The sequence below is a fragment of the Martes martes genome, assembly GCF_963455335.1.
Source record: "Martes martes genome assembly, chromosome: 7".
In the NCBI taxonomy this organism is placed as follows: Eukaryota; Metazoa; Chordata; class Mammalia; order Carnivora; family Mustelidae; genus Martes; species Martes martes.
The window spans coordinates 113,812,715-113,838,896 of NC_137894.1; the positions used below are offsets into that span (position 1 = coordinate 113,812,715).

At 49.3% G+C, this 26,182-nt stretch overlaps 1 protein-coding gene across 2 annotated transcripts in view; it reads left to right on the plus strand.

Annotated features, from left to right (window-relative positions):
- Positions 1-24,677, plus strand: part of SUSD6 (sushi domain containing 6) — a 97,521-nt gene extending 72,844 nt beyond the window's left edge. For both annotated transcript variants that reach the window (XM_080808583.1, XM_080808584.1), the window contains 4 exons: positions 13,193-13,390; positions 14,381-14,519; positions 17,834-18,261; positions 20,611-24,677. In XM_080808583.1, the coding sequence (XP_080664709.1) occupies positions 13,193-13,390; positions 14,381-14,519; positions 17,834-18,261; positions 20,611-20,636 (791 nt within the window). In that variant the 3' untranslated portion in view covers positions 20,637-24,677. The remainder of the gene's footprint in view (positions 1-13,192; positions 13,391-14,380; positions 14,520-17,833; positions 18,262-20,610) is intronic.
- The last annotated feature ends 1,505 nt before the right edge of the window (positions 24,678-26,182 follow it).

A 26,182-nucleotide genomic window follows, 5' to 3' on the forward strand; every position in this document is an offset into this window, starting at 1 on the left:
AGGAGATCAGAGGCAGTTGTGACTTTCCTCCACTTATAATCTGTCCCTCCTGCCCCCCTCATTGACCCATTGACCCTTTTATGGGCAAGTCCTTTATCTCTCAAATAGTTTCCTAGCAAAGTCAAGGTAATTTAAATAAAATTGAACTTACAATACTGTGTCTTTCCATTAATTTGCAAGTGCCGGCTTCCAAAGCGCGTAGTGTTATTTTTCCCAGTCCTCTGTTCCAGGCAGGCATAGGGCATTAGCCTGGACATGAGAGCGCATGCATGAAGGCACAATGGAGCCCATTGATTTCTAGCATGCAGCCTGTGCAAAGAGGTCCTGTAACCCCAGCTGTTAGAATCAGGACCTGGGAGCAGCTGCTTTCTGAGATCCACTCCTCTGTGGATAGGCCATCTGCTGCCATGTGAGTGAACCCTGGGAAAGAAACTGACCACAGGACACCTTTGTGTTCCCTTTCTCTGCTCCAATCCCTCCGTTTCTTTCCTGGCATTCTCCCCCCCACCACACACACACACACACACACCCCTAGGCAAACTTAGGCAGCATGATAAATCTGCACCAGAAAACTCACATGGTTTTCCTCTCTGTCCTTCCCTGTCCCGACTCCACCACACCAGCATACCCTGCTCCGTTGAAAAATAGTTTCGAGAGCAGGCAGGTACGTTTATATGGCTGGCTTCTTCTGCTGGATTAGTTCTAGAGAGCAGGCTTTCATTTTATTATTAGCAACATCACTTTGCATTTTAGAACTGGAAAGGTCCTTAAAATCTCATTTTATGGAAAAGGAACCCAGTATTTTTTATTTCTCAGCTTTGTATTCAGGATCTTTCCTGTTGTGGTGCCAGCCTGATTTTCTAAATGTCCAGCAGTCTCCGGTTGAACATGGGAGCTTCTGCTGCTTTCCATATAGACCTCTTCTTGCTTCTCTGCCTGTGATGGTGCTCTCATCTCCCCCTTAGATGTTCTTCCTGCTCTCCTTTATCCCATGGTCACAATCCTGCTTGCCCCAAAAGTCAGAGTTCTAATACCATTTGTTGCATCCTTTCTGACCTCTTCCTCATTAGATAGTCCTTCTTCAGAACTTCCTGTCCCATGCCATGTTGATTTCTAATGTGTGTCCATTATGGTTACGTACTAGACAGTAAGCTTTCAGAGAGGGGAGTCTATGTCTTTTTCATCTGCCCCGCTCCTTCTCCCCTTGCCTGCAACAGTGCTTTGGGACTTAGTAAAGACTTGTGGAAAGAATGAATGGATAAATGTAATCCTTATATGAACTCTAGGAGATAAGCAGAATAAATATTACTATTACTGTAACCTGGTTGGGGATTCTTATCGATGTCCTCAAAGAGTCTAAAGTCTTCAGGGACAGAACTATGTATTATTTACTCTTGAATTTCTAGCTCCAACCTGGCGCCTTGGTAGGTAGGTGTTTAATAGATATTTGTTAAATTACTGAAGTGCAATTCCTATTAGGAAAGTAAAACCCAGGGAGATTAAGAATCAACACTTGTAAATGTTTTTCACTCTCTTCTGGGTGAAAGTTATTAAAGCCGCTTTTTGGAAGACAAAAAGTTAAAGGGTATTTTCTGTTTACCTGTGTGATATCTGGACATAATTACCTACTGACACATAGAATGGGCGAGGCTGCAACAGGCAATATGTTCTGACCAGGGATCTTGGACTGGTCACTCAGAAATGACTTGGCAGAGTCAGGGGTCCAAAGACCAGGAGAGATGGAGCGGTGGGGGACTGGTGACAGGAGCACAGGCCTCAGCATGATTAGTAAGAGCAGAGTTGACATCCTACAGTGACTCTGACCTGGTCTGGGCCCAGCCTTTACTAATCTGTTCTGAGGACGCTCTGCTTAGTGATCTAGGAGTTTCCACACTGTGCTGGAGCCAGGATGGTAAATACAAAGCTAAATCAAAGGGGAGGCAAGTCCCAGTCTTGTGGAAAAGCGCCTTGAGAGCCATGTGCCCTGCCTTGGACCTCACAGTGGATTTTAATGGATTCCCGCTGTTTTTAAAGTTTCTTAAAAGAGGCTTAAATAGGCCTCAGAGAGTGGGGCGCCTGGGTGGCTCAGTGGGTTAAAACCTCTGCCTTCGGCTCAGGTCATGATCCCAGGGTCCTGGGATCGAGTCCTGCATTGGGCTCTCTGCTCCGTGGAGAGCCTGCTTTCTCCTCTCTCTCTGCCTGCCTCTCTGCCTACTTGTGATCTCTCTCTCTGTCAAATAAATAAATAAAATCTTTAAAAAAAAAATAGGCCTCAGAGAAAAGCAATTGGGAAGGATTTGCCTCCCGTGCTTGGGAGAAGGAACAGAGTACCCTGGGCAGGCCGCCTCTCCATTGACCTCAGTGGCCCCCTCTGGTCCAGAATTTTAGAAAGACCCAAGTGTTAAAAGGTAGAGAACAACAACAACAACAACAACAAAAACCCTTGGGAGAGTTTGACTCCTTATTATCCTTGATCAGCTGATGGTGGCACAGGGTGGTAAGTTCACTTTCTAGGAGGTACAAAGGAAACCAAGAAGTCTTGATAAGCTGTGTTTTCTGTGGTGGCCATGTGAGACAGAGTGGTTTAAGATCAAGTGTTTCAAGAAGAGAATCCCATCCCCCACAAGACAGAGGAGGAAGAATATCCAGATCAGTGGACTTTATAACTGTGGATTCCCATCTGCCTATGCCCATTGTCACTGTATGCCTTATACCTATTGGTTCAAAGGTTGTAAGAGCTTCATTACCCCCACTCCCCCTAAACAACAGCAACAATAAAAAAACCTTTTCCTTTTATATTTCCTGTCCCTGTCTTATGGTAAAGTCAAGCCCGGCTTGAGCCCCCACAGAATGTACAAGGCTTACTTCATGGCGTGCCTTTGTTAACCTTAAAAATAAAGTCCTTTGTTTTACCAGCAGAAATGGGTTTACTTAGGAATAGCAGAGAATTGCAATTCGGGACATGTGAACTATGACAAAACCATAGAGATAAGTCCAACAGACAAAATAGAGGAACTTTATTTTATGGAGGAGGAAGTTGGGAGGGGTTGTTTTGAACTAAAGTCCGTTGGAGAAAAGCAACAGTTCATGGTGATGACGATTTCTCATTGACTGAGTTGTAGGAGTAATCAGTTTCTTGTAGGAGATGCAGTATGCATATTTCCCTCCTGGGGCCTATAAATGAGGATTCTTTCCACTGAGATGCTCTGCTAGGGGTCTGTGACTGATAGTTCTTTGGGTAGTGGACATTGAGTGGTCTGGCTGTCCATTCTGTCCTCTCCTTCTAGTCTTCTGAGTCTGCTTCAGTGGGATTTCCCTTAATTCATGTTTACAGCTCAGACTCAGTCTGTTAGTTACGCCTTATATGTCATGAGGAGACCCAGTCACATCTTTCTTTAGAAAGACCATTCAAATCTTTGCCCCTCAGTTACTGGTGAGTGGTTTTCAGGGAACTATGGTGTTTTGTTGGTTGATTTAGTCCACACCTGCTCTCTGTCACCATCTGTAGTCAGAGTTTATACCGATTATTTCCTTTTATTCTTTGAAGTTGGGTAGGGCCATAGTAACAGTGTTTGGTTGAGCACCTTAGAGAAGCAGAACACTGCCCAAGTCACTGTTTGGTGGCACATGGCAGAGGCTGATTATTTGGGGCTTTGGCAGAGATGCCCCAGTGACTCTTTGTGTTCCAGGAGCTGGCCCAGAAATCAGCCCACTGTCTAATTCTAATTCACCTACCTGTTCTGTGTTTAGTGACAACCTTCCTTTCATACATCCTTCTAGGAAGACTGCATTCTTAGCTGAAAATGCCCCCATACCTTCTCCTCTTGCAGCTCTGGTAACTGCAGTCCCTAAATAGCTTGTTTGTCACTCTCAGGGATTAGTGAAGGAAACTGTCTTGCCTTTCCCCCCGCCACTGCTCCCGAAAAATGTGGGCCCACTTGAGATTTGAGCTGAGTCCTCCGGGCACAGGTAAACTCGCCAGTTCACATTCTTCTCCAGACAGGACACTGCAACTTTTGTCAGTCCTACCCCACCCCATGTTATACCTTTGTAGGTCTTGGGGTAAATTTTTCTGCTCACATCTGTAATCAAGGAGCTTCTGTGTAAGAGCGAGAAGGGCAAACTAGAGTTTGAATCCAGACTTGTAATGCTTAGTAGCCAGGTAACCTCAGACATTACTAAATTCTTCAAAGCTTCCGTTTCTTTGTCTGAACAAACTGAGTATTCTACCACCTTCCTGGTAGGACGGGAGAATTAAATGGGATGGCAGCTTTGAAGTGCCCAGGGTGGCAGCTGGTGATACATGTTCATTCTCCTCCTCTCTTCTACTTCCACCCTGCTGGACAATAGAAATCATTAAATCTGTCTTAAATTTAAATTTATGTTTCTTGAGGGCCTACTGTGTATGCTTGGCACTGGCCTTGGCATTAGGAGTTACGAGTAGAGTTGGAAATGAAACCCCAACCCTGATCTTCGTGCCTGAGTTCAGCCTTGCTTCAGACTCCAAGCCAGAGAGCTAATTATCACCTGCTTACCAATGACCCTTCTGGAGCTGAACAGTGCACTAGGCAGCAGACGAGGACCTTCTTCCAGAGGACTAGCCTGCATCCTCTTGGAGATGGGGGATTCTGAGCGGGGAGAGCAAACACATGTACAACTTAGTTAGATGGTAGGGTGAAGGAGGTGAGACCAGGAAGTAGCAGTTGGTGAAAAAAAAAAAAAAAATCATCTTCTTTCCCTTAACCCTTTCATCACTGCCGCTGTCAAGGGATGCATAGTAACATTTGTTCATGCACATGGAATGGCTTGGCTTGCCAGCTCTGCTGTCATCCCACTGTCATGTGGGCTTTGCTCTGTAGGTCACTGCACTGGGTGATGCTCCAGGCCTGGAGGGAATAGGATGAAGGCCAGTGGTCCTCGTGGCTGCCCTTCCTTTAGCACTCATGACAGTAGGAGGGGGAGTGGTGGGGGCACGGCCATAGCTGGCAGCCTGTTCCCCTGAGTCCCTGAGCTGCAAGAATGGGAGGAGGTAAAAGGGTAAGAGGCCATATGGAGGCCATTTGTCAGTCAAGAGAGCAGCCCAGACTGCTCTGCTGAGAAGGCAAGTGGGGAAAGGGGCCGGTGTCACTGAGCTGGAGCAAGGGGAAAGTAAAGCAACACCCCCCGACCAAGGGCTCATCCTGCTCTTTTCTCAGCCTGTCCTGTCTCCAGAGAGCCACATAGTCCTCCAACAACCTGTTTTCTTATTTTTGCCAAAGCCTTTGCCCTACCCCATTCCAAAAACCAGAAGTAAAGGTCTGGTTTGCTACGTGAAAATGAATGTAAAGTTTATCAGTTCCTGATATGTGCCAGACATCATGTGAGTATCATTTAGGTCGCATTTTTATCCTTCCTCTTAAACACTACTTGTGGGTAGGAATGACTGTCAAGGAGTAATAATACTCAAAACAGTTCTGGCTGTTGACAGGGTTGCAGATTGGGCTCCTGGGTCAAACCGAAACTCTTCTGGGTGACATCCAAGACCATGCTCTGCCCTGTCCTGGCCCTGATCCTGTCAGGTCAGGAGGAAGTTTTCATGGTATACACCAGATTTAGAGAACATGAGCTGTACCTTGCAGGGGGAATTCTCTTGGCTGTTACTTGTCCTTGCCTCATGTCAAATCAGGAACATGACAGTGCCTTGAAATGTGGGCAGAATTTTGCCCACACAGTCAAAGCAGTTTTCTACCAAGCATCTTCTGTCCTCCAGATTTTGTGCCAAGATCTGGGGATAAGAAATGAGCAGAACAAATACTTGCCCCGGGGCTTGGATGGGTAGGTGTGGGGGCCGGGGACTGACCTGTGAGAAGGTAATTGTTGCAGTTGATAGAGAAGAATGCAGGTGTTATGGGAACACAAAGGAGGGTAATAAAGCTGCTGTTTGTTGAGCACTTAGTATATGACAGACCTGGTACCAGGCGCTTTACCTGTGTACTTGTGACTCATGCGCACAGCTGCCCTGTAGGTAGACACTGTGCTTTAGGCTCCCTACTTTACAAGCAAGGGAACAGGAATGGGAAGATGGGGCCCAGCCCACACAGGGGTAACGGTTAGCAGTGTGACTCCAGTGCTCTCATTCCAGACCTGTGCTGGTGAGTGCTACCCTGTGCTGCTCTGTTCTCCCTGGCAGTGCTCTTTGGAATGGTTTTCTGGAGCTGGTGACTTGGGACTCAATCTCCAACGACGGGTGGGGTTCCAGATGATCCATGTGCTTTCAGGTGAGGGTTCCCTGCAGGGGAGAGAAACACCCCTTCTTTCAAAACAGCTGAGGGCTTTGCTGGCTGCTTCCAGGTTCTAGGAGTTTCCTCTCTGCAGCAGGGTGCCGTGAAGATGGTCCTCCTCACTGGCTCTGAACCCATGGCTTGCATCTCCCCTTTCCTGTGAGGTGCGGGGGGGAGAGAGAGGCGGGGAGGGACCCAGACCTAAGACAAGACTGACAGACTCTGAAACCAGTCCCACTTCCCTAGGCCTCTGTCGGGGAAAATGGGGGTGGGGGCCTGGGAGAAGCAGTAGAGGCAGCCTAAACCATGGGTGGGTCCCCCCTTCTCTCCGGTGCCCCAGCCCTAGGGCCACACCCCGAGAAAGGCCTGAGCTGTGGCAGTCTGGCCCTCCCCCAGCGCGTGGGAAGTTCTCATGAGAAAAGGGATCCCAGCTGGACAATGGCTTCCTGTCTGAGTGCTGAGAAGTTTTGTCTTCCAGGAGAGGAAGGTTGCAAATGGCATGAGAAATTGTCTGTGCCCTCTTGCTGCCATCGTTTGAGACTTTGGACTGTTTGCTGGGGGGGGGGGGGGTCAGGAAGGTAGAAAGCTGGGGGATGCCGGGGACAGAAGCAGCCCTTGGGTATCACTTGAGTAAGAGAACTCTTCTCTTGCTGTTTTCCTGTTCCCACTACACACCCGAGGCAGGAATCTGCCCGGAGGGGTGCAGAGGTTTCTTCAGGAGAAGCACCTCATACCTCGTGCTTGGCTGAAAACCACCCCGGCTACAGGACTTTGACAAAGGAACCTTGGGTAGGGGTGAGGCCAGCCACTCAGCCAACTTCAGACAAGTTTGCAAATGTCAGAAGAGACCTCAGAGGACATCTGGTTCAGTCCTGTTGTGTCATAGAGCCCACTGTCCACAGGCAGTACCCAAATTGTCTTTGTCACTGAGCTCCCTTTCCAGGATGTGGGTATGGGAGGAGAAGCTGGGCTCAGAGACCCTCTGTTTCTGCCCGGTGCCGTGCAAAGGGAAGTCAGCCTTCCTGGGTTCAAATCCTGACTCTGCCCCTTTCTGCTTGGTGCCCTTGAGCAAGTTTCTTAACTTCACTCAATTTACTCATCTAATAGTCTGTATAGTAATTATGTTTCTTACAGGGTCTTTGTGAGACTTAAATGAGTTACATATGTAAAGTGTTTGGACTGGTGCTTGGCATTTAGTAGTTGGTCAATAAATGTTAGTACTGAGTTGTTTAAAGGCTGCCTCAGAAGAAAGCTTTTAACTATAGTCAGATGTGATCACTAGTCCCCCACCCCTGCCTCTACATTTGTCTGGAATGTCCATTCCAGGGAGGTTTTCTTTCTTGGGAGGTTTTCATGGCACCTCTGTATGAGCTAGCTTTTTCACACTATAGGATGACTTGTCCTGTCACATACAGAGTAGCAGGACGTTCCAGAAGCTTGGGCTTAGCATGTTGGGACGAGCCGCAGAACGGCACGCAGGCGCAAGAGTGCCTGCTGAGCCCACCATCGTCATTTACTAATGTGTGATCTGTGGCAGATTTCTCAACTCAGCTGAGCCCCATTGTTCTTAGGAAATAATATAGCACCTGCTTCGTGTTAAGAGACAGCTCACAAGAGTGCCTGGCACATGTAATAGGCTATCTGTTTGCAGTGATTATTACTTTCCTTGTTTTATGTCAAAAAAGAAAAAAAAAAAAACCAAAACACCAGACTGCACATCCAAACACCTTTTTGTCTGTTTTTGCCTTGATTTTTCTCTGGCTCCTCAGTGCCCGGGGCTCCCTTCATATCTGCTGCATCATCTCTTATCTCCTACCCTGGGGCGTGGCTCTGGACCCTCCCCACAGCTTTCCCATCCCCAGACACCTCCTCTGACTCTCAGACACAGACTCTCCTCCACAATCTGTCCCGTACAGGCTCTGAGCCCCATGTGGCTACTGAGAGCTTGAAGTGTGGCTAGTCTGACTTGAGATGGACTATAAGTGTGGACTTAATAATGAAAAAAAAATTAAATATCTCATTAATATATTTGTGTATCGATCACATGTTGAGATGTAATCACTAATGTATTTTACATATAGTAGGTTAAATAAAATAGATTATTAAAATTCATTTCATGTGTTTCCTTTTACTTTTTCAATGTGGCCCGCAGAAAATTTTTAATTACCTGTGTGGCTACATTATATTTCTGTTGGACAGTGCTGTGCTAGATATGTGGTGTCCATCTGGTCCTTCCTCCCCTCCTTATTTTTTTGATCCTGTTTTTCTTTGCCCTGGGGTCTTACCTTCCTCCAGCTGCCACCAGTACTCAGATGAGTAAGAGGTGTCAGGCTAGTAGAAAAGCTAACCTTTTAACACTTCCTTCTTTGATTTACATTAGAGTTGGATACATGTGAGTCTGTCTTCTCTAAATTCTAAACCTTTTGTGGGTCACAAAAGGCTGTCACATGGTCCTGTCACATGGACATTTATGGCCCTCCTAGGGTGGCTTGTGGGGAGAGGTGAGCTCCAGTCCTTTGATGAAATCACAACCAAATAGGGACATTTACAGTACTGCTTCCAGTGGTGTCCCTGATGATTGCAGCTGCTGGGTTTGTGTGCTGGGTTTGGGGGAGCCTTTTTCTTGTCCCCTGAATTCCCAGGGAAAGCTTTTCTCTGGCCATCCTTTCTTTGGATACCTTGATTAAGCAGCTACTTCTCTGTGCTCAGTTGTATTCTCAGTGTTACTCCTCTGATTTAGTCTAAAGCATTATTTCAAACCTGGAAGTGAACACTGACAGTTTCTTAAGCCCTCAGTCCCAGTGTTTGGGAGTAGGGTGTTTTCTTGAGAACTGACATCAGCCAGAAACCTCTTTTGTTGAGTCTTAAAATTCACATCTCTTTCCCCTCCTCAGGCTGGCGGTAGTACTCCTTCCTCCCTACACCGCCCTTTGCAGGGGCTCAAGTGCTTGTTCAGTTTGTTAAACTGAACAGTTTGATCCTGGGCCCCTTCCTGGAGCTCCCTTTGATTTGCTTGTTATAGAATCTTACAGAGTTTGCTTTGTTTATTGCCTCTTCCTCCTCCTCCTAAGAGGCTGGTCCCCACAACAACAAAAACAAAACCCATTTAGAAGGGCTGATGGAGGGTTCTTGTTTTCTACCGAGTGTTTGAGGCTGCAGTGACTTGGAGTGGAAGATCAGCCAGCTTCCTCTGCATCTACTGCATCTGTCCCCTCCCCAACCAGTTGGATGGCCTTTCCCTGAATGACTTGCTGTGCGCCAGGCACTCTGCAGCCCCTGAAGAATTACCTCGCTGCTTCCTGTGCTCACTGGAGGCCTAAGTGGCTGTAGGAGATAATGGAAAGCAGAGAAGGAAGCTAAGGAGAATTAATTGATTTTTTTCCTGTAAAATTTCTATCTTCTGGCTTTCTCGCTCTCTTTTAAAAATTATGCAGCTTTGCCAAATCAGATGAGTTCATTGTCTTCTTGCGGTTGAGAACAGAGCTTGAAACTCCCTCTGTGGACCAATGGTTGTTAGAGAGAGAGCCTGATGCATAGAGTAAGTCAGCCTCCTGCCCAGAAGGGTGGCTTCCAGAAGACTCTGGATGATTATTTGCTCTTCCTGATGTTCTTCCCTTTCTTGTTAACCCAGGCATCACTGAGAGGGTCCTCTGGAACATCTGCTCTTTGCCATGACTCTTCTGCTCTCATGTTTGACTGGGCAGCAGGGCAGTATTTTTTTCTTGTGTTCCTGGTGTTTTAAAATGACCTTGCCTCCACCTACCCACCCCTTTTCGTTTTTACTTCTACAGCCTCCTTACTTCCTCGGACCCGGGACAGCCTCTTTGCAAAATGCTGAGCCCGATGCATTTAGCTTGTCCCCTTTGACCGTGATAGGTAACATAAAATAAGTGCGTGCACTTACCATGCTGGCATTGCTCTACTGTTGACCTACTCTAAGGCTCCCTTGAACTCTGTCCGTCTTTGATCAGATTCAGCTTCTCTTGTAATTCTGCCCTCTCAAGACCCCTCAAAAGCTCCCTTTGTCCTTTGAACATAGTACAAACACCTGTTGCAGTCAAGGCCCTCTGCAAGATTGTTTCGTTGCTTGTCACTTTTTTCTGAATTTTGTTGTATTGTGCAACCTAGCTAACTAGGGCTGCTTGATATTATCTAGGCTTTACCTATACTTTCCTATCTCTCTGCATTTGCTTAAACCTTCTTTTGATGAGATAAAGCCCCACTTGAAATGCTGCCCCCTCCCTGAACTTTGCTTGCTCTCTCCCGCGCAAGATGTGTTCTCTCCTGCATTGTGCTCCCTGTCTTGTGGCACTAATCATGTTCTTTGAGGTGTATTAGAATGTCTGTGTATGGAGTATCTTTGGAAGAATATGAAAGAAATGGGTGCAGTGCCTTTGAAGAGAGGAACTGAATGACTCAGAGGCAGGAGAGGGTTTATATATCATGTGTATGTATTTCCTATGTTTTTTTTTTTCCCTCATAAAATTATTTACATAACAAAGACCCACTCTAAAAAACACTGAGGGGTACGCGTATAACCTCAGAGAAGGGAAAATGTCCTTTAGACACAAAACCCAGAAGCCATAAAGAAAACAACTTTTAAAATATATGTGTATACTTATTTGTCATATCCTTATTCGGCTCCAGGTACCTGAAGTGCTTATCTTTTTTAACCTTTTTCAGAGCGTAGCACAATGACCCCTACGTAATAATCAATAAATACTAGTTGAATTGAAATGAAATTAAATTGCAAGTCACTTCTTTGTAGACCTCATTCTTTTTCACTAATCAAATGAATGCTCGGTGGTATCCAGGGTTCCTCGCAAAGATTCGTGCAGATGTGCGCTTTATGGGCAGGAATACCAGCAAAGGTGGAGTGGCTTCAGAATGAGCCGTTCTTCCTCTGAGACCACCTTTCCCCAGCACACTGGACCTGTGAGTGGGTCCTGCCTGCTTCACGGAGCTGCCCTGCAATGCTCAGCTTTAATTATGCCTCGGAAATGCCCCAATTAGACATAGTGCTAGGAGAGCCAGGGGATCTGTGGCAGGCTTGTTGCCCTGAACAAAAGAAGGAGTGTAAAAAGTAAAGCCATTTGTAGAGGTTTCTTTGGAAATCCAGTTGGCCAGCTTCTTTGAACCAGTTGGCTAGAGTTGGAGGAGGCATCAGAAGGAGTGTGGTGGGTCTGTCCTCTTCCTGTTCAAGACTTCGGGTGAGGTGGGTGGCGTGGGAAGAATCTGGAGAGGGCGTGTCCCTGGCTTATTTAGTCTTATCTGTTAGTTTCAGAGAACAGAGAAGCTGCCCACACCTCTCCTGTGGATCCCTGGGCCACCCACCCTGGCGTTGTCTTCTAGTGAATCTTTGCAAATGAATCTTTTCTCCCCACCTCAGCAATAAGCCACTTGTAGGCAAGGAGCTATCAGCTCTTCTTTGACATGACCACCCCCCACCCCCACGCCTGGCTGGCAGTCAGTTTGCTTACTAGCAGTTTGCAGGTTGAAGGGAAGTGGTATTTGGTGAGAGACTGTGAGGGCATCTGTGTGCGAGGGAGCGGTGGGCAGGCCAGTGAACAGGATGGGGCACAGTCAGACTCCAGGTCTGTTAGAGGAAGTGGGGGAAAAAAAAACAACAGAAAAACCAGCAGTTCTTATTTTCATACAGATGTTCTTGTGATAGTCAGGATAGGGGCAGGGTATCTGTCAGCAAAATCAGATGTCCTTCGGAAACCTTCATCTTTTTTTTTTTTTTAAGCATTTAAAAAAAATATTTTTATTTATTTATTTGACAGAGAGAGAGATCACAAGTAGGCAGAGAGGCAGGCAGAGAGGGGGAAGCAGGCTCCCCACTGAGCAGAGAGCCCAATGCGGAGCTTGATCCCAGGACCCTGAGATCATGACCTGAAGGCAGAGGCTTAACCCACTGAGCCACCCAGGCGCCCCCCCTTTATCTTTCTTGTATTAGTATGGCTTTTGGAAAGTTGAAGTTCATGGTACCCGGCCATCCTGCCAGCACATCTTCTCCCGCAGCCCAGCCTTCCAAACAGCACTTCCTTTTGTGCCCCTGCTGTGTCCCTCCTATTATAGCTAGGGACACCCCCCAATCCATTCTGCAGCATCTGTCCGGGATTGGAAGGGCAGGCCATGGCATCAGAGTCCCCTTCTTCTCGAGCTACTCTGACAGAGTCGACCGGGTAGGTCTGCCCTATACGCTACCTTACGCTTGGCTACAAGTCATTTAGCTTCTGTGGGCCAGTGTGCTCATCGACAAAGGGGCGTGATGATCCCCATCTCCTGGAGCTGTCAGCATAAATAGGATGGGAGGGGAAGGTATTTCTAAAGCTAAGTAGTCCTACCTGAACAAAACATGTGGCTTTTACTATAAGTAAAAGTACTATAAGATAAGTGCTGGCAGTGAGTACTCCAGTCAGAAGGTGGGGGCTTGAGAGGGGGCCTAGGAATCCATCAGATATCCCCTCTCAGGCCATGAAGGCGCATTTTTATCACACAATGGACTCCTCGCTCGTATTGATGCTGGAAACAAGGGTAATGTGTCTCCTGCCCAGGCTGACCGTATTTTACCACCTTTTACTCTGATTTCTTTGTGTGTCCCAGTAGGTTTTATCAAAACCATATTATGTGCTAGATCTCTGTGAGTTCACAACTTTGTCAGAGTCTGTCACTCCCTTATGGATGCAGTCCTCTCCAGGCACGTGCCAAGGGAAAGCGGCAATGTTGCAAGCAGCCAGACTTTCCCTGTGGCCAAACGTGCTTCCCTGTGTCCTTGGCAACCTGAATTTCCAGAGTTTGGCCAACAGCCTTTCCAAGGGAATGGCTCTTGGTTCCTCCTGTGGAACTATCCGGCTCATCGTCGTGGACGGGATTCCCACTGGAAAACCCCAGCACTATAGCACTGTGCACTCTCTCTGTCTTTGCAGTGTGTTCGCTGCCCCCAGAGCCAGAGAATGGTGGCTACATCTGCCACCCCCGGCCTTGCAGAGACCCCCTGAATGCGGGCAGTGTCATTGAGTACCTGTGTGCCGAAGGCTACATGTTGAAAGGTGACTACAAGTACCTGACCTGTAAGAATGGAGAGTGGAAGCCAGCCATGGAGATCAGCTGCCGTCTCAACGAGGGTCAGTCTGGCAGATGGGAAGGGGGGCTGCTGGGGTTCTGCTTCCTGTAAACTGACAGGCAGTGATGCCTACTTCCTCCAGAGCACCTGTGCCACGGGGCAGTATAACTCCTTTGATGCCCAGCGGCCTCCCTTCCTTTGGGATTTCATGTCTTTGTGCAGGACATCTGGGGTTGCTGGTGTGTGTCCTGCTGCATTTCAGCTGAGCCACCTAGGGGCTCTGTAGCTTTACTGAGGCATCTGTTCTGCTATGTAAAGTCCCTTTGATGCTCAGCATCTCCTGTTTGCCCAGCCAAGTGCTGGTGACCTTTGACCGTGTTCTGCTAACACCTTCTGGAGTGTCTCTTTTATATTATTTTACTTTGAATGGAAATGGACTGTTTTGTTATAGAGCTACAGTCCAGCTGGACAGAAGACCACTCCCCCTCCTGCCTCCGCCTGTCGTGCATGACAGGAAACTCCAGCTGCCTGCAGGAAAGCGTGTGTCAGACAGCCGTCTTTGTGCTTCACACTCGGGCCCCAAGACCATGACACCCCAGAGAAGGCTGGGGACCAGCCTGAGATTTACAGCTGAAGTCACGGGATCTTAGAACCGGGTTATACAGCCCCGTTCTTACCAGTTTTCCTGCCACGTGCGGGAAACATGGGCGGGACCTCAGACTGTAGAAGGCCGGGGACATGGAAGTGGTAGATGTCCACCAGCCTGATGGTCCTCAGGGCAGCCTCAGGAGGGGTTCGTAAAGGCCAGATCTCGGGGGGTTGGGGAAGTTAGGCGTGAGATGGCCCACACAGGTCTGAAGTGAATTTTAGATTTAGAAATAGGATGGGGAAATGGCCCCTTTCCTTGTATGTAAACACTTTTCCTCATGTCAACTTCTAAAGGGGCCCGAGCTGTGGTACCAGGCAGGGGACCTTGGATGAGGTCAGCTGTGGGGATTCTGTGTTCTGGGTCTGGGTATAACATATTCCTGACGATGGTTTATTTCTGTAGACAAAGATGCCCACACGTCCCTGGGGGTCCCCACGCTGTCCATAGTGGCTTCCACTGCCAGCTCTGTGGCGCTCATTCTCCTCCTCGTGGTGCTGTTTGTGCTGCTGCAGCCGAAGCTGAAGTCGTTCCATCACAGCAGGTAAGCCCCTGTGGGGTGGGGTGGGGGGGAGGCGTGTCATGGGGTCTGGCCTCTGACTGCACAGGGGTGCTCGCGAGCCCAGCAGCCTCTTCTGCCGTATGTGCCCTGGGAAAGGGAACACCCTCCTGTGTGTTCGACTCCTGGATGTGTCTGGTCCTGTGCTTATCACTTTGCCCACATTAGATTTATCCTCACAGGAATATTGCAGATCAGGAAGCTGAGGCTCAGAGAGGTTAAGTCAGGGTCATCCCTCTAGATGATGACCACCTGGAGAGTTAAATATGTCCAATCCCTGAGCCACGTCATTTGCCCTACATTGGTGGTTCTCCAAGTGTGGTTCCAGTGGCATTGGCATCACATGGGGGCTTATTAGGCATAGAGATTTTCAGGCCCCACCCCAGACCAACTGAATGAGAAACTCGGGCTGAAACCTAGTGACTGAGTTTCTTAAGCACTGCAGGTAATTCTGATGTAGACTCATGTTTGGGAGCCATTGCCCTGTCCCTCTATCCTAATCCTGGCTGCACGTAGAGGCATCTGCTGGGAGTTAAACACAAATACCAACACCTGGGCGCCTACCCCCAGACATTCTGATTAATTTGGTTTGGAGTGGGAGCCTTGATATTAGTGTGTTTTTTTTTTAAAAACTTCCCCAGTGGTCCTAACATGCAGCTAGGATTGGCAGCCACTGCACTATACCGCACTAGAAATGGGGGAGTTTTGCCTGCCTTTGTTACTTTTCTTCTTCCATGAGTGCATTAGCCACAAGTCATCCTAGACTAGGTAGATGAGATGGCGGGGTGGGTGGCAGATGGTCAGGGGCTGGCCCTGCGTGTATCCCTTAGGAGGGACTCCTCTCCAGGGCTGTCCTGGCCTCTGGGGTTGCCTAGCTTGGCCCGGCAGCCCCTCTTTCCCCTGAGAATGGTTTGTGTGCGCTCACAGCCGTTCATCAGTCCCTTTCGCCATCCACAGGCCCAGAGGAGCAAACAAAACTGTTTTAAATAAAATGCTTCCTGGTCTGGAATTTACAGACCAGGCCCAGGCTAAGTCCTGATGTTCTAGGTGTGATTTTTCTGTCTCCTTTTTATGTTTCGTTTGGGGGAGCAGGTTGCAGCTATTTTTTTTTTTTCAAGATTTTACTTGTTTATTTGAGAGAGACAGAGATTGAGAGAACAGGTAGGGAGGGGGAGGGGCAGGGGAAGAAGCAGACTGTCCGCAGAGCTGGCTGGGAGCCTGATTTAGGGCTCAGTCCCAGGACCCTGGGAACAGGAGCAGAAGGCCCCAGCTTAGCCTTAACCGATTGAGCCCCCAGGCACCCTGCAGCTTTTTTTTTTTAAAGGTTGTTAAACAATTAGTAAAATAAAGAGGATCTGGAGGGGACTGTTTACTTGAAAGAATCGGGTATTTCCACATAAAGTCAAGCTGATCTGCTTGTCCAGTCATTCAAATTAGGGAGTATTTTCCTCTTGTAGTTATCTGGTAAGTGTGTTAAAAGTAATGGGCTGATTTTTCCTGACTTGAGTAGAAGAATGATTTGGTTTTTAATAGGGACTCTGTTTAAATTTTGTGCTGTGTGCACATACTAGGTTTTAAGCAAACAAACAAAAAGCATTTTAAGTAACAGGAGTTAAGCACATAGCAGAATACACACTGCTTTCTCTGCCCCCTTGCCATTAGTTTCCCTTCCTTCCAGAAACCCCCACGCATTTCTGAGTACCACTTCTGTCATCCTCACAGTGTCTGCGCCATTTGAATTGGGCGCCACAGATTTTGTTGCAGGTACAGATGAGGAAATCCAGAGCTAATAACAACAGTCCAGCCCTTTACCTTTTGTGTCGTTGACATAATGCACTGAGAAGGACACGCATCGCAGATGACACAGTGTTCCAGGCAAACACTGACTTGGGATCTTCATCCCAAGGAAACAGTTCAGTCCAGATTGTGGAACAGTCTAGGAGAAACAGCCTGGACCCTACAAAAAGTGTCAGTGTCATGAAAGAAACTCTAGAGTGGACTATTCTAGAAGAAAATAGATGAAATAGGACTAACAGCAATGCATGATCCATAATTGGATCCTCAAAAAAAACAGACAAGACAGCAGCTGAAACATCTCTTTTAGGGTAGTTAGAAAAATGTGTATTACAGTCTTAGACCATTGTTCAATTTCAGGGCTGTAATGATGGTGCAGTTACATAGGAGAGGATGTTCTTGGGAGGACTGTGCCAAATAATGTTTTATGTAGCAAAAAAATAACATACTTTCAAAATATCGGAGGCAGGGGGATGGGGTGGAAAGTGTGTGTGTATCAAAAAGTGATCCCAAGAAAGGTGCTTGCATGAATAAATCTCATACACATCAAGCTGAATAAAAGAAGCCAGACACACATGTACACGTGTACCTGTACATATGTACACACACATTCATTGTATGTCCCACTCACATCAAGATTGAAAATGTGCAGAACTTAGTTGCGGTTTTGAAGGGTTCATGTTTAGGCAGTAAAACTATTGAGATAGAAAGCAAAGGAATGATTTTCATGAAAGTTAGGATAGTGATTAATTTCGGTGTGAGGAAGTAGGAGATCAGAGGGACAGCGGGAACAAGGGTGTCTGGGGATGCTGGCAGCATTCTCTGTCTTGACTTTAGTAGGGACTATACTCCAGTTACCTCTGGGATAAAATAAGAAGCTGTATATTTTTTCTATTTTTGTGTGTTGTTTGTGTTATAATTTACATACAATTAAGTTTTTTAAAAAAGGACAAAGTAACTGAGTCAAAAGAACAAAATTCCTTAGATTTCAACTCCAGTGTCTCAGAGTGCTTCTTCTCCCTCCTTTTTTTAAAAACCACTTTATGGAGCTTTAATTCCCATGCCATAGAGTGTATCCACTTCAAGTCTTCAGACAGTGTATCTGCAGATAGATGCAGGCATTGTGCTCTTATTTCTACAACTGTGCTGAATGATGGCATTATTTTTAGGTCTCTAGATTCCTAGTTTCTGCACAGGTCGAGAGGGCTGGGTACCTGTGCCCAGAGGGTAAGAACAGAGTCTCTGGAAGCAGACGGAACTGGATTCACATCCCAGCTTCCTCCCTTACCTGCTGTGTGACTGGGCAGGTTACTTGACTTCTCTGAGCCTCATCTGCACTCTTAGTGAATCTGTTCCCAACAGGGCTCAGGTGAGGGTTCAGTGGGATAAAGCACTTAGTGCTGTGCCTGGCATACTATATGTGCTCAGAAATGGTCGGTGCTCTTGGTGCTGTGGCATCTAGTTGTGTATTTTAATTCTTCCTCTGTCTTTTCCTTTGGCTGCAGGCGCGACCAGGGAGTATCTGGCGACCAGGTGTCCATCATGGTGGATGGAGTCCAGGTTGCGCTCCCGTCCTATGAGGAAGCTGTGTATGGCAGTTCCGGTCACTGCGTGCCACCTGCTGACCCCAGGGTGCAGATCGTGCTGTCAGAAGGGTCTGGGCCCAGTGGGAGGAACGGGCCAAGGGAGCCGCAGTTGCAGGACCAGGGGGCCTGTTCCTCTGCTGGTGGAGAGGAGGAGGCCCCGGGCCAGTCTGGACTGTGTGAAGCCTGGGGTTCTCAGGGCTCTGAGACTGTGATGGTGCATCAGGCGACCACCTCTTCCTGGGTGGCTGGCTCAGGGAACAGCCGAGTGGCATACAAAGAAGCCCCAGATTCAGAGAACAGTGACATACAAAGCCTTTTATCCCTCACGTCGGAGGACTACACAGATGGTAGGTGGTCTGCACTGAGCATGAATTAGGAGCCGCCTGGGGGCCTTGTGGGGAGTGAGGAAGGACTGTGAGCCTCTCTAATAATGGGGTCCTGGGGGCAAAGGAAGCTAATACCTGGGGGGCTAGCCTATAAAATAAGGTCTCCCCCTCATCTCCTGCTGGGGCTTTGGGCTCTGTATAGGAGACTTTTGACTGTTTGTGAATCTTGATAGTTTGGAGTTTCCAAATTATTTGTGGCTACAAGGCTGTGCTAAATCAAAGGGAGGACAGCTGGTTGGAGGCGGGAGCGGGGTTTGTTCTCCTGTTACAATTTCTATGTTCCTGAAAGCCTAGGAGTGACAAGGAGGTATGGGGTCATATTATAGTGAAAATTGGAGCTGGTCTCTCTCCCAGGGCGTTCAGCAGTTTCATTTGAAACAGGAGTATGCCTCTCCTGTGTGATCGTTCTCCTGCCCTATCTCAGTTAAACCTCACAGTGATCATGACAAGTAGGTGTTACTACCATTCCTACTTTACTGATGAGGAAACTGAGGCCAGAACATATGTCACTTTCCCATTGATTTGTGACTGAGCTGGCATTTGAAGCTGGATGGATCTGGCTCTGAAGCCTGTGTTTATAATCCACAGTGCCATGCTGCCTCACAGGTGACTTGGGCTTCTCTGTGGCAGGCCATCTGTGAGGGAAATTGCTGCTTCCTGACCTTTTTTTGGAACCTGAAGCGTTGAATATCAGGAATGACTCCATCACTTTAAACAATATCTTTACATGAAACCCCAGTGTGGTTCAGGATGAGGCCTAAACCTAGCTGTTTCCCTTTGGACAGGGCAGCTTCTGCACTAACCAGGCTCCTCTGAAAGCCAGCGAGGAAACTGCCCTGGGAGTCCTGGGCCCAGTTAATGTCTGAGGCTTAGAGTATCTGAAAGCAAAGAAGTTGGAAATTCTTGAATGCAGATCACGTTTAAGAGTTTCCTGAAGTCAGCAGCATGCCTTTTCTCTTGGTGGGATAGAGAACTAGGAAGGGGTCGCTAGACCTGAGTCTAAAGGTGGAAGCCAGTGACCCCGTGGAGAGCCAGCTGTACAGGTATCATGTGTCTGCACTTATGGACGCCTGTCCCCAGTGCACTTCTTGGCCCTCACCTTTCCTCAGGAGCCTGGACAGGGCCTGCTCTTCTCCCTTCTTCTCCTTGCTGCCTTTCTTTGTTCCATTTATTGAACAAGCATTTTTTTTATAAGATTTTATTTATGTATTTGACAGACAGAGATCACAAGGAGGCAGAGAGGCAGACAGAGAGAGAGAGAGGAGGAAGTAGGCTCCCTGCCGAGCAGAGAGCCCGATGCGGGGCTCGATCCCAGGACCCTGGGATCATGACCTGAGCCGAAGGCAGAGGCTCAACCCACTGAACCACCCAGGTGCCCCTTGAACAAGCATTTTTGAGAACCCATCCACACCAGTGCTAGTTAGGTTTCTGAGGGGATAGAAAGTCTTGTGAAACCTGATGTCTGCCTCCGTGGATGGTCAATCTTTTGGAGAGATCAGGCCTATATTTGCAAAATAACGGAACCAAGAGTTTTAGTGCCCATGTCGGAGTGATTGGCACATAGTTTATCCAGCTCGTTGCTGGCGGACTGAGCTGTCAGGGCCTGACAGCACCAGAGAAAATCAGGACCTCGAGGTGTTGGTGTAACCCAGTGGACATAAAAGGAGACCAAGACCCAAAGAGGGGAGTGAATTACTCAGTATCACACAGCTGGTGGGTGGCCTGAAGGAGGAGGTGGGACCTGAGCAGGGGTCTGCAGCCTCATAGGGTGAGATTAAGGATAGAAAGAGAAGCAACTAGACCAGCAGGGTCAAGGCAGAGAGGATGTCCAAGGTGGTGAGACCAGAGGGGATTTGAATACTAGACTGAATATTCAGATTTTATTAAGCAGGTGTAGAGGGAGAAATGAACAAGGAAGGCCTCGAGAAGGGGTGAGGGGTTTAGACTTGTTGGAAGGGTATGAATGAGGCTTTTTTTCCTTAAATTTTTAAATTTATTTTAGGGAGAGAGAGAGAAAAAAAACGTGAGTGAGGGGAGAGGCAGAGGAAGAGAGAGGGAGAGGGAAAGCAGCAGACTTGCCATTGAGTGCAGAGTCCCACGTGGGGCTCAGTCTCCTGACTCTGAGATCATGACCTGAGCCAAAATCAAGAGTTGGGAGACATTTAACTGTCAGAGCCACTCAGACGCCCCTGAGTGAAGCTTTTTATGTCTTCAGACCAGGCCTGCATGGAGACCCTGAAGTGGGGTCAGATGTGCCGCAGAGAGCCCCAGGGGGGTAACTATTGTGCTTTCCGATCTTTCTTCCTGCAGATATCCCACTGTTGAAAGAAGCATGAGCGCTGCCATGGGCCTCTCCTCTCTGCGACGGTCCTCTCTGCCCTTCATCCCTCTCCCTGTGGGTTTGAGCACCCTGTACTCCAGCCACCCTACCCGGATACCTGAGCTGCCACCTGTGTATCTGTGTATCTCTGTATCTCTGAGGGCCTCCACGCCCACCTTGCTGGAAACTCAAGGAAGATTCTCGCCATCTGCCTGCTGGACAGCTGGAGGAGCTGGCATTTTGCCTAGCCTGGCCTTCCCATCTGTGTCGGGGACATATTTGAATGTGCTGGACAGAACTCTTCCTCTCCCTGAGCCCTCCGGGTCCCCTGCAGCCAGCTCTTTGGCGGCAGACCCCACCAGCCCGCGCGGGCCTGAGAGCCGCTGTGTTTACTTGTGCCTTCCCCCACCCCTGACCCCTCCAGTCCCCCTGTCATGCAGGCTGGTTGCTGTCCTGCAAGCCTCAGTGGCTGCACTGCTGCCCTCTGCCGCACAGGGTGCCGGGCCTGGGGCTGGGGCTGGGGCTGGCCTGGCGCCGCTGCCCTTAGCAGGAGCAGATCCAAAGGTGGCTCTGATTAGGGCGAGAATGTGGGTCCCTGGCCTGCCCTTGGTTGATACTGGTGGCACATTTCTTTGGCTGAGGATGGAGGATGTGGAAAATCATGCCAAAGCTCTCCCAGCGCCCAGCCGTCCAGCTCAGAGGTGCTGGATCCTGGCCCTGCTGAGGTTCCAAGAAGCATGGAGAAGATGCTGAGGGAGGGAAGGAAGGTGGCTGAGAATGATTGTCTTCCTAATATGCAAGTCCTCACTTCCTACTTCCAGCACCGGCCTTCCTGGCCTTGGTTTTCTCTATTTCACTGGAGTGTAAGGGGAAGTGTCCTGCTGCCTCCTGGGTTGGATCCTTGGCAACCTCCGCTTCCTTGCTGCCCACAGGGGCCTGCGTGAATCATCGCTGGGACGGGAGAGTTGCTGAGGTGCTGCGGAATGCCCGCGTGGCCACTGGCATTGGGGGCAGTTGCCCCATTCTGGGTTCGCGGTGACGAAGGAAGCCTGAGAGGCACAGACCGAGTCACCAGGCAGCTGCAGGCAGCTTCGCCCCAGTCCTGAGGGTCCTCGTCACCACAGTCACGTGCCTTAGTAACTGTGCCCAGGAAGCGTGCTGCTGCTTGCTGCACTGCTGCTTTTCCTAGTCGTGTTTCCCCTGCCACCCTTCCACGTGTCGCAGCTGATGGACGACTCCCCGCTCTCCCCGCGCACCTGGAGAGGGGCTGACTGTCCTAGACACCCCACCTTGCTGCTCTGCGGTGGGTGAAAGCTTGCCAGGCAGCCTGGCCCCAGGGCTCTGCCATTGAAGGGGGTGGGCTCCATGCTCCCTGATACTTCTGCCAGGGGGCTCGCGCTCAGCCGCCTGTGGTTGCTGACCAGGGCCAGGGTGGCAGAGCTCAGCCAGGCTGCTGCCATCTGCAGAAGATGTGGCATGGAGGAGTGCTTACTTCTGTTCTGTTTTTGAAGCACTGGGGCTGAGACACTTGTCACTGACCCCACCTGCACCTCTGCTTGTCCCTGAGCCGCTCTGTTTTGGGTGGTGAAAACAATAAAGAACCCCTATATTTTCAGTACCTGACAGAACAGGGTAGCTCCAGGCATGAGCGGCCACAAAAATGAGGGGAACGGCCTCCTCTCAGCTTCCTGCATCCCTCTCACACGCACTTTACTGCCCGCTCGTTCCCAGCCTCCTGGCACCACTGTAGTCTTCCTTTGCTCAGGGTAAGGGCAGTGCCTGCTGGGCCTGCGGGCACCCCCATGTCTCTCCCCTTCCCCCCCAGGAGCCTTCACATGCTGTGTGTAAAGCCCTGGCCGGCGTGGTTCCATCTGGAGCAGGTTGGCAGGGGTGCTGGGATGCAGGCCTCTGAGGGACCTGCAGAAGACCGGGGGCCTGTCCTTGGCCTCCAAAGAGGCTGTTTCCGGAGACATGCCTGCCAGCAGGGGCTGGCACGGGGCCCATCTGGAGGGTGGGGTCCCTACGGACCCTAGTTGCCTCATCACACATGGGCTCTCCTTTACCTGCAGGGGTGCCCTTGTCTTCCTCCAGAAAAGAAAGCAGGGACAAATGGTGGAGGGATCCAAAGTCTCACTGTTGGGCTCACAGCCAGAATAATCGTCTAGAATATTTTTTAAAATGGAAGCTCTTACGCTTTTTTATATCATTACTCTGGGTTTTCCCCCCTGAGAGATTGTGCTGTTTATTTTGGGTTTATTCAGCCACATGGGTGACCGGCTTAGCCCTTGGGGGAAAAAAAAGGAAAGCCTTCTTCCACCTCAGCCACCATTAACACCATCCTAGGGATCACAAGCCCAGACTTGCCTGCCTGGTAGGAAAGAAAGTCTGGATAAATGGGAAGTTAGTGTAAGCACTCTCCACCCCCCCCCACCCCCAACGTCATTGGCTTTGCCCAGGCCTCCCATTCATCTTGCACTTCTCTGAAGCAGTTTCTCAGCCATCAGCCAGGTGCTGATGTTTCTAGGGCTTCCAGGCTTTGTGGATTAGGGATTCCACAGCTGCCTCAAGGTGGAGCCTGGCGGAAAGACAAGGGTGGTGGCAGGTGGCAGGCTGTTAGTCAGGAGGCTGCCAAAAGAGCCTAGAGTGGGTGGGAGAAACTGCCCAGGGCCTGGCTTTCCAGGGCTCACATCTAGGGGAGTCCAGCAGAGGGCTTGTCCAGGAGAATGGCCCACACCAAAGGACTAAAAGTGTCTTTTTGCACACATGAGCTGACTCAGTGCAGGTTTTATATCCTGGTGACTTGCTGTCACAGGCCAGAGATTTTCAAGGGCCAGTATGTGGTGAAAATCACTTAAGATTTCTGTCCCTTTCAATGCCTTAGTTTAGCAGATAGGCTCTCTGTTTTGCCATTTCTGAATTTTGTGTGCTGTGTTCCTGTTTCACTGGTGTGAACTGTGAAATGGGCTGAGTCCTAGCCACTTTGCAGGTTCTTTTGGCTTTGCAAGGCATTTCAATGTGCATTCTACTAACACTCCATTTGCAAATAGAACTTAAGCTCATGTTGTCTTCCCCATTCATCCTTTCCTCCTCCTCCTCCTCTCCCCTTTCCACCCAGCTTTCAAGTTCTGTGGAGAAGCCTGATGGCAAGACAAAGGTAGACTTTTCCTGCTTCTTTAGTGCTGGCATAGGGATCCACAGGCACTCAGCCTCTCCCCTCCTAGTTCTGCCTGAGCTCTCAAGGCACCTGCTTGCCACACAGCAGTGTCTCTTCCACTCGCAGGGAACATTGTCACATAGAGAATGGGATATGCTGCAAACACTTCTACATCCTTGCCTTTCTTTCCTCCTCACAGAGAATAAAGGACCCAGAAGGGAAGTGGTACACAGGCTTTATAGCTTAATTCTAGATGTGCTTGCTGAGGACAGTGATGCTGGGGGCTTCTCTCGGGGGTGCTGCTGGGTCCCCTGGCTCTCAGCAGAAGGCCAGTCATTACCGGTGCCTATGGAGGGGCTGGAAGAGATTTTGCTTGGCAGAAGCACGGACCGAGTGGTAGAGTAGCTGGTTCCCTGGACAGGAAAAGGCAGCAGGCTCAGCTTTGCTGGGAAGCAGCTCCTCTCAGTCTCCAGTTGAAAACCTAATCAAATTTTTGAATGAAAACCTCCAGGTTGAGGCCTCTGTTGGGCAGCAGAGCTAGCCGGAGGGCATGTAGGGGCCAAGCACTCAGATTGCCAGGCAGGAGGAGAGATGGACGCGGGTTGCATGGCAGCCCACCACACCCTGCCCTGGCTTCTTATCACACCACTATGGAATCCTTTGCAGAATGGTACTCCTATATAATGGTTTCAAACGACACGTGCATCATTGACTGTGCAGGATGTCACTCAATCAGTTTGGGTTTGCTTTATTTTATTTTATATATATATTTTTTGGTATCCTGTACATTGCAGTGGGTGTGAAGATAGTATTTTAATATTTGTACAAAGTTTAATTTAATTTTAATTGTTCTATGTATATAACTGCATTTCTAAATAATAATTAAAAAAATGTTCTTATGAAGGCAGTTGTGAGAGATGTGATCCTTCCAGACAGTCTTTGCAGAAACCTGAGATGGAAAAGAGCATATGTGGTGAGAGCTCATGATGGGACGAAGCCTCAGCTCTAGGGGAGGGGTCCCTAGCAAGAGGAGACGGGACAGGGAGTGTGCTGTTCAGGGACGGGAGAGCACAGGCCTTGCTAGAAACAGATTCCGTGTCTCTTCAGACGTCCTCAGTACCACCACTGTGCTGCACTGGGACTCCGCGGAACCTGCGGCGGGAAGGCGGGCAGTTCCAACAGCGTGCCTCCGTGATGAGGGAAGCTATGCCCAGGCACAGTCAGGGAACATCCTTTAGATGGAAAGGGCCACACAGCCAGGCTAAGGGGCGGGACACCACACGTGCTTGTGGGTGCCGAGGCAGCAGAAAGCAGGTGCGGGGTTGGGGGTAGAAGAAAAGGAGTGGGGCCCAGGGCTGAGGGAAGGAGGGGGCAGAGGCTGGGCGGCCCAGGCCCTCTGAGCGAGGAGTGGCGAGGTTTGACTGTCTTCTGTGTGGCTGGAAGTGGTCTGACAGTGTTAAGAAACAATGGTTAGTGAGCTCCCCTTTTCTGGGGGGACATGCTCTCCATCTCCTAAGAGGAATGTCAGGGGGATAAAACACACTGTACCCGGAGACCACGTTAAGAAGCGAGCAGCCAGCAACCCTTCTCTGAGACGGGGCGATGGAAGGCACGGTCTGGGGAGGGAAAGTGACGGGGAGATCCTAGGACCAGGGGGCAGAGCACATGGAGGCGGAGAGGCCGACTGGATCCGAGCAGCTACGACAGGTGGTAAGGGAGCGAGAAGAGGGAAGATGGGGAACTTGGGGATAAAAAATCAGGCCACTCTTGAATTGGCTCTGGGTTGGTAATTAATGGGCAGGATGTGTTTTTGTAATACTTAGCGTCAGGTGGGAAAACGTTTTAGGAGCATCCATGCCAAGTCTCCCCACTTAGTAGCCCCAGTCCTCAGGTCGGGTCCACACAAACATCACTGCCCTTTATTGCACGGAGGTGAAGGGAAGAGCATTTCACCAGCTTCTCAAAGTCACGGTGATACCGGTGGATCTGTCCAGGCGCTCACCCCGTACCAGGCAGAGCTCTGGCACTCTGTGTGTGTATCACTCAGCACTCCAACGCCACCTATAATGAAACTGAGGCATAAAGAGGTGCATTAACCTGCCCGAGGTGGGGCTGGGATTGAACTTGAAGCCAGGTAGTTCTGCGGAAGTGATACTCCCTTCCATGCGCCATATCCCAGCCCCGCAGATGCCGCCTGCCTCCCAAGGCCCTCACCGTCCTCCCTCTGCCTTTCAGTCTCTGTTCCAACCAGGGAGCTGCAGGCACAGGAAAAACCAGTGTCCTGGCAGGGAAATCACACCATTCACTGGGGGAACAAAGGACTCAAATCTCGAAGAATGGGAAGTGCCCAGCACGGTGTAGGGGAGGAGGCATTTCAGTTGTGCCAACCAGACCGTGATAAGAAAATT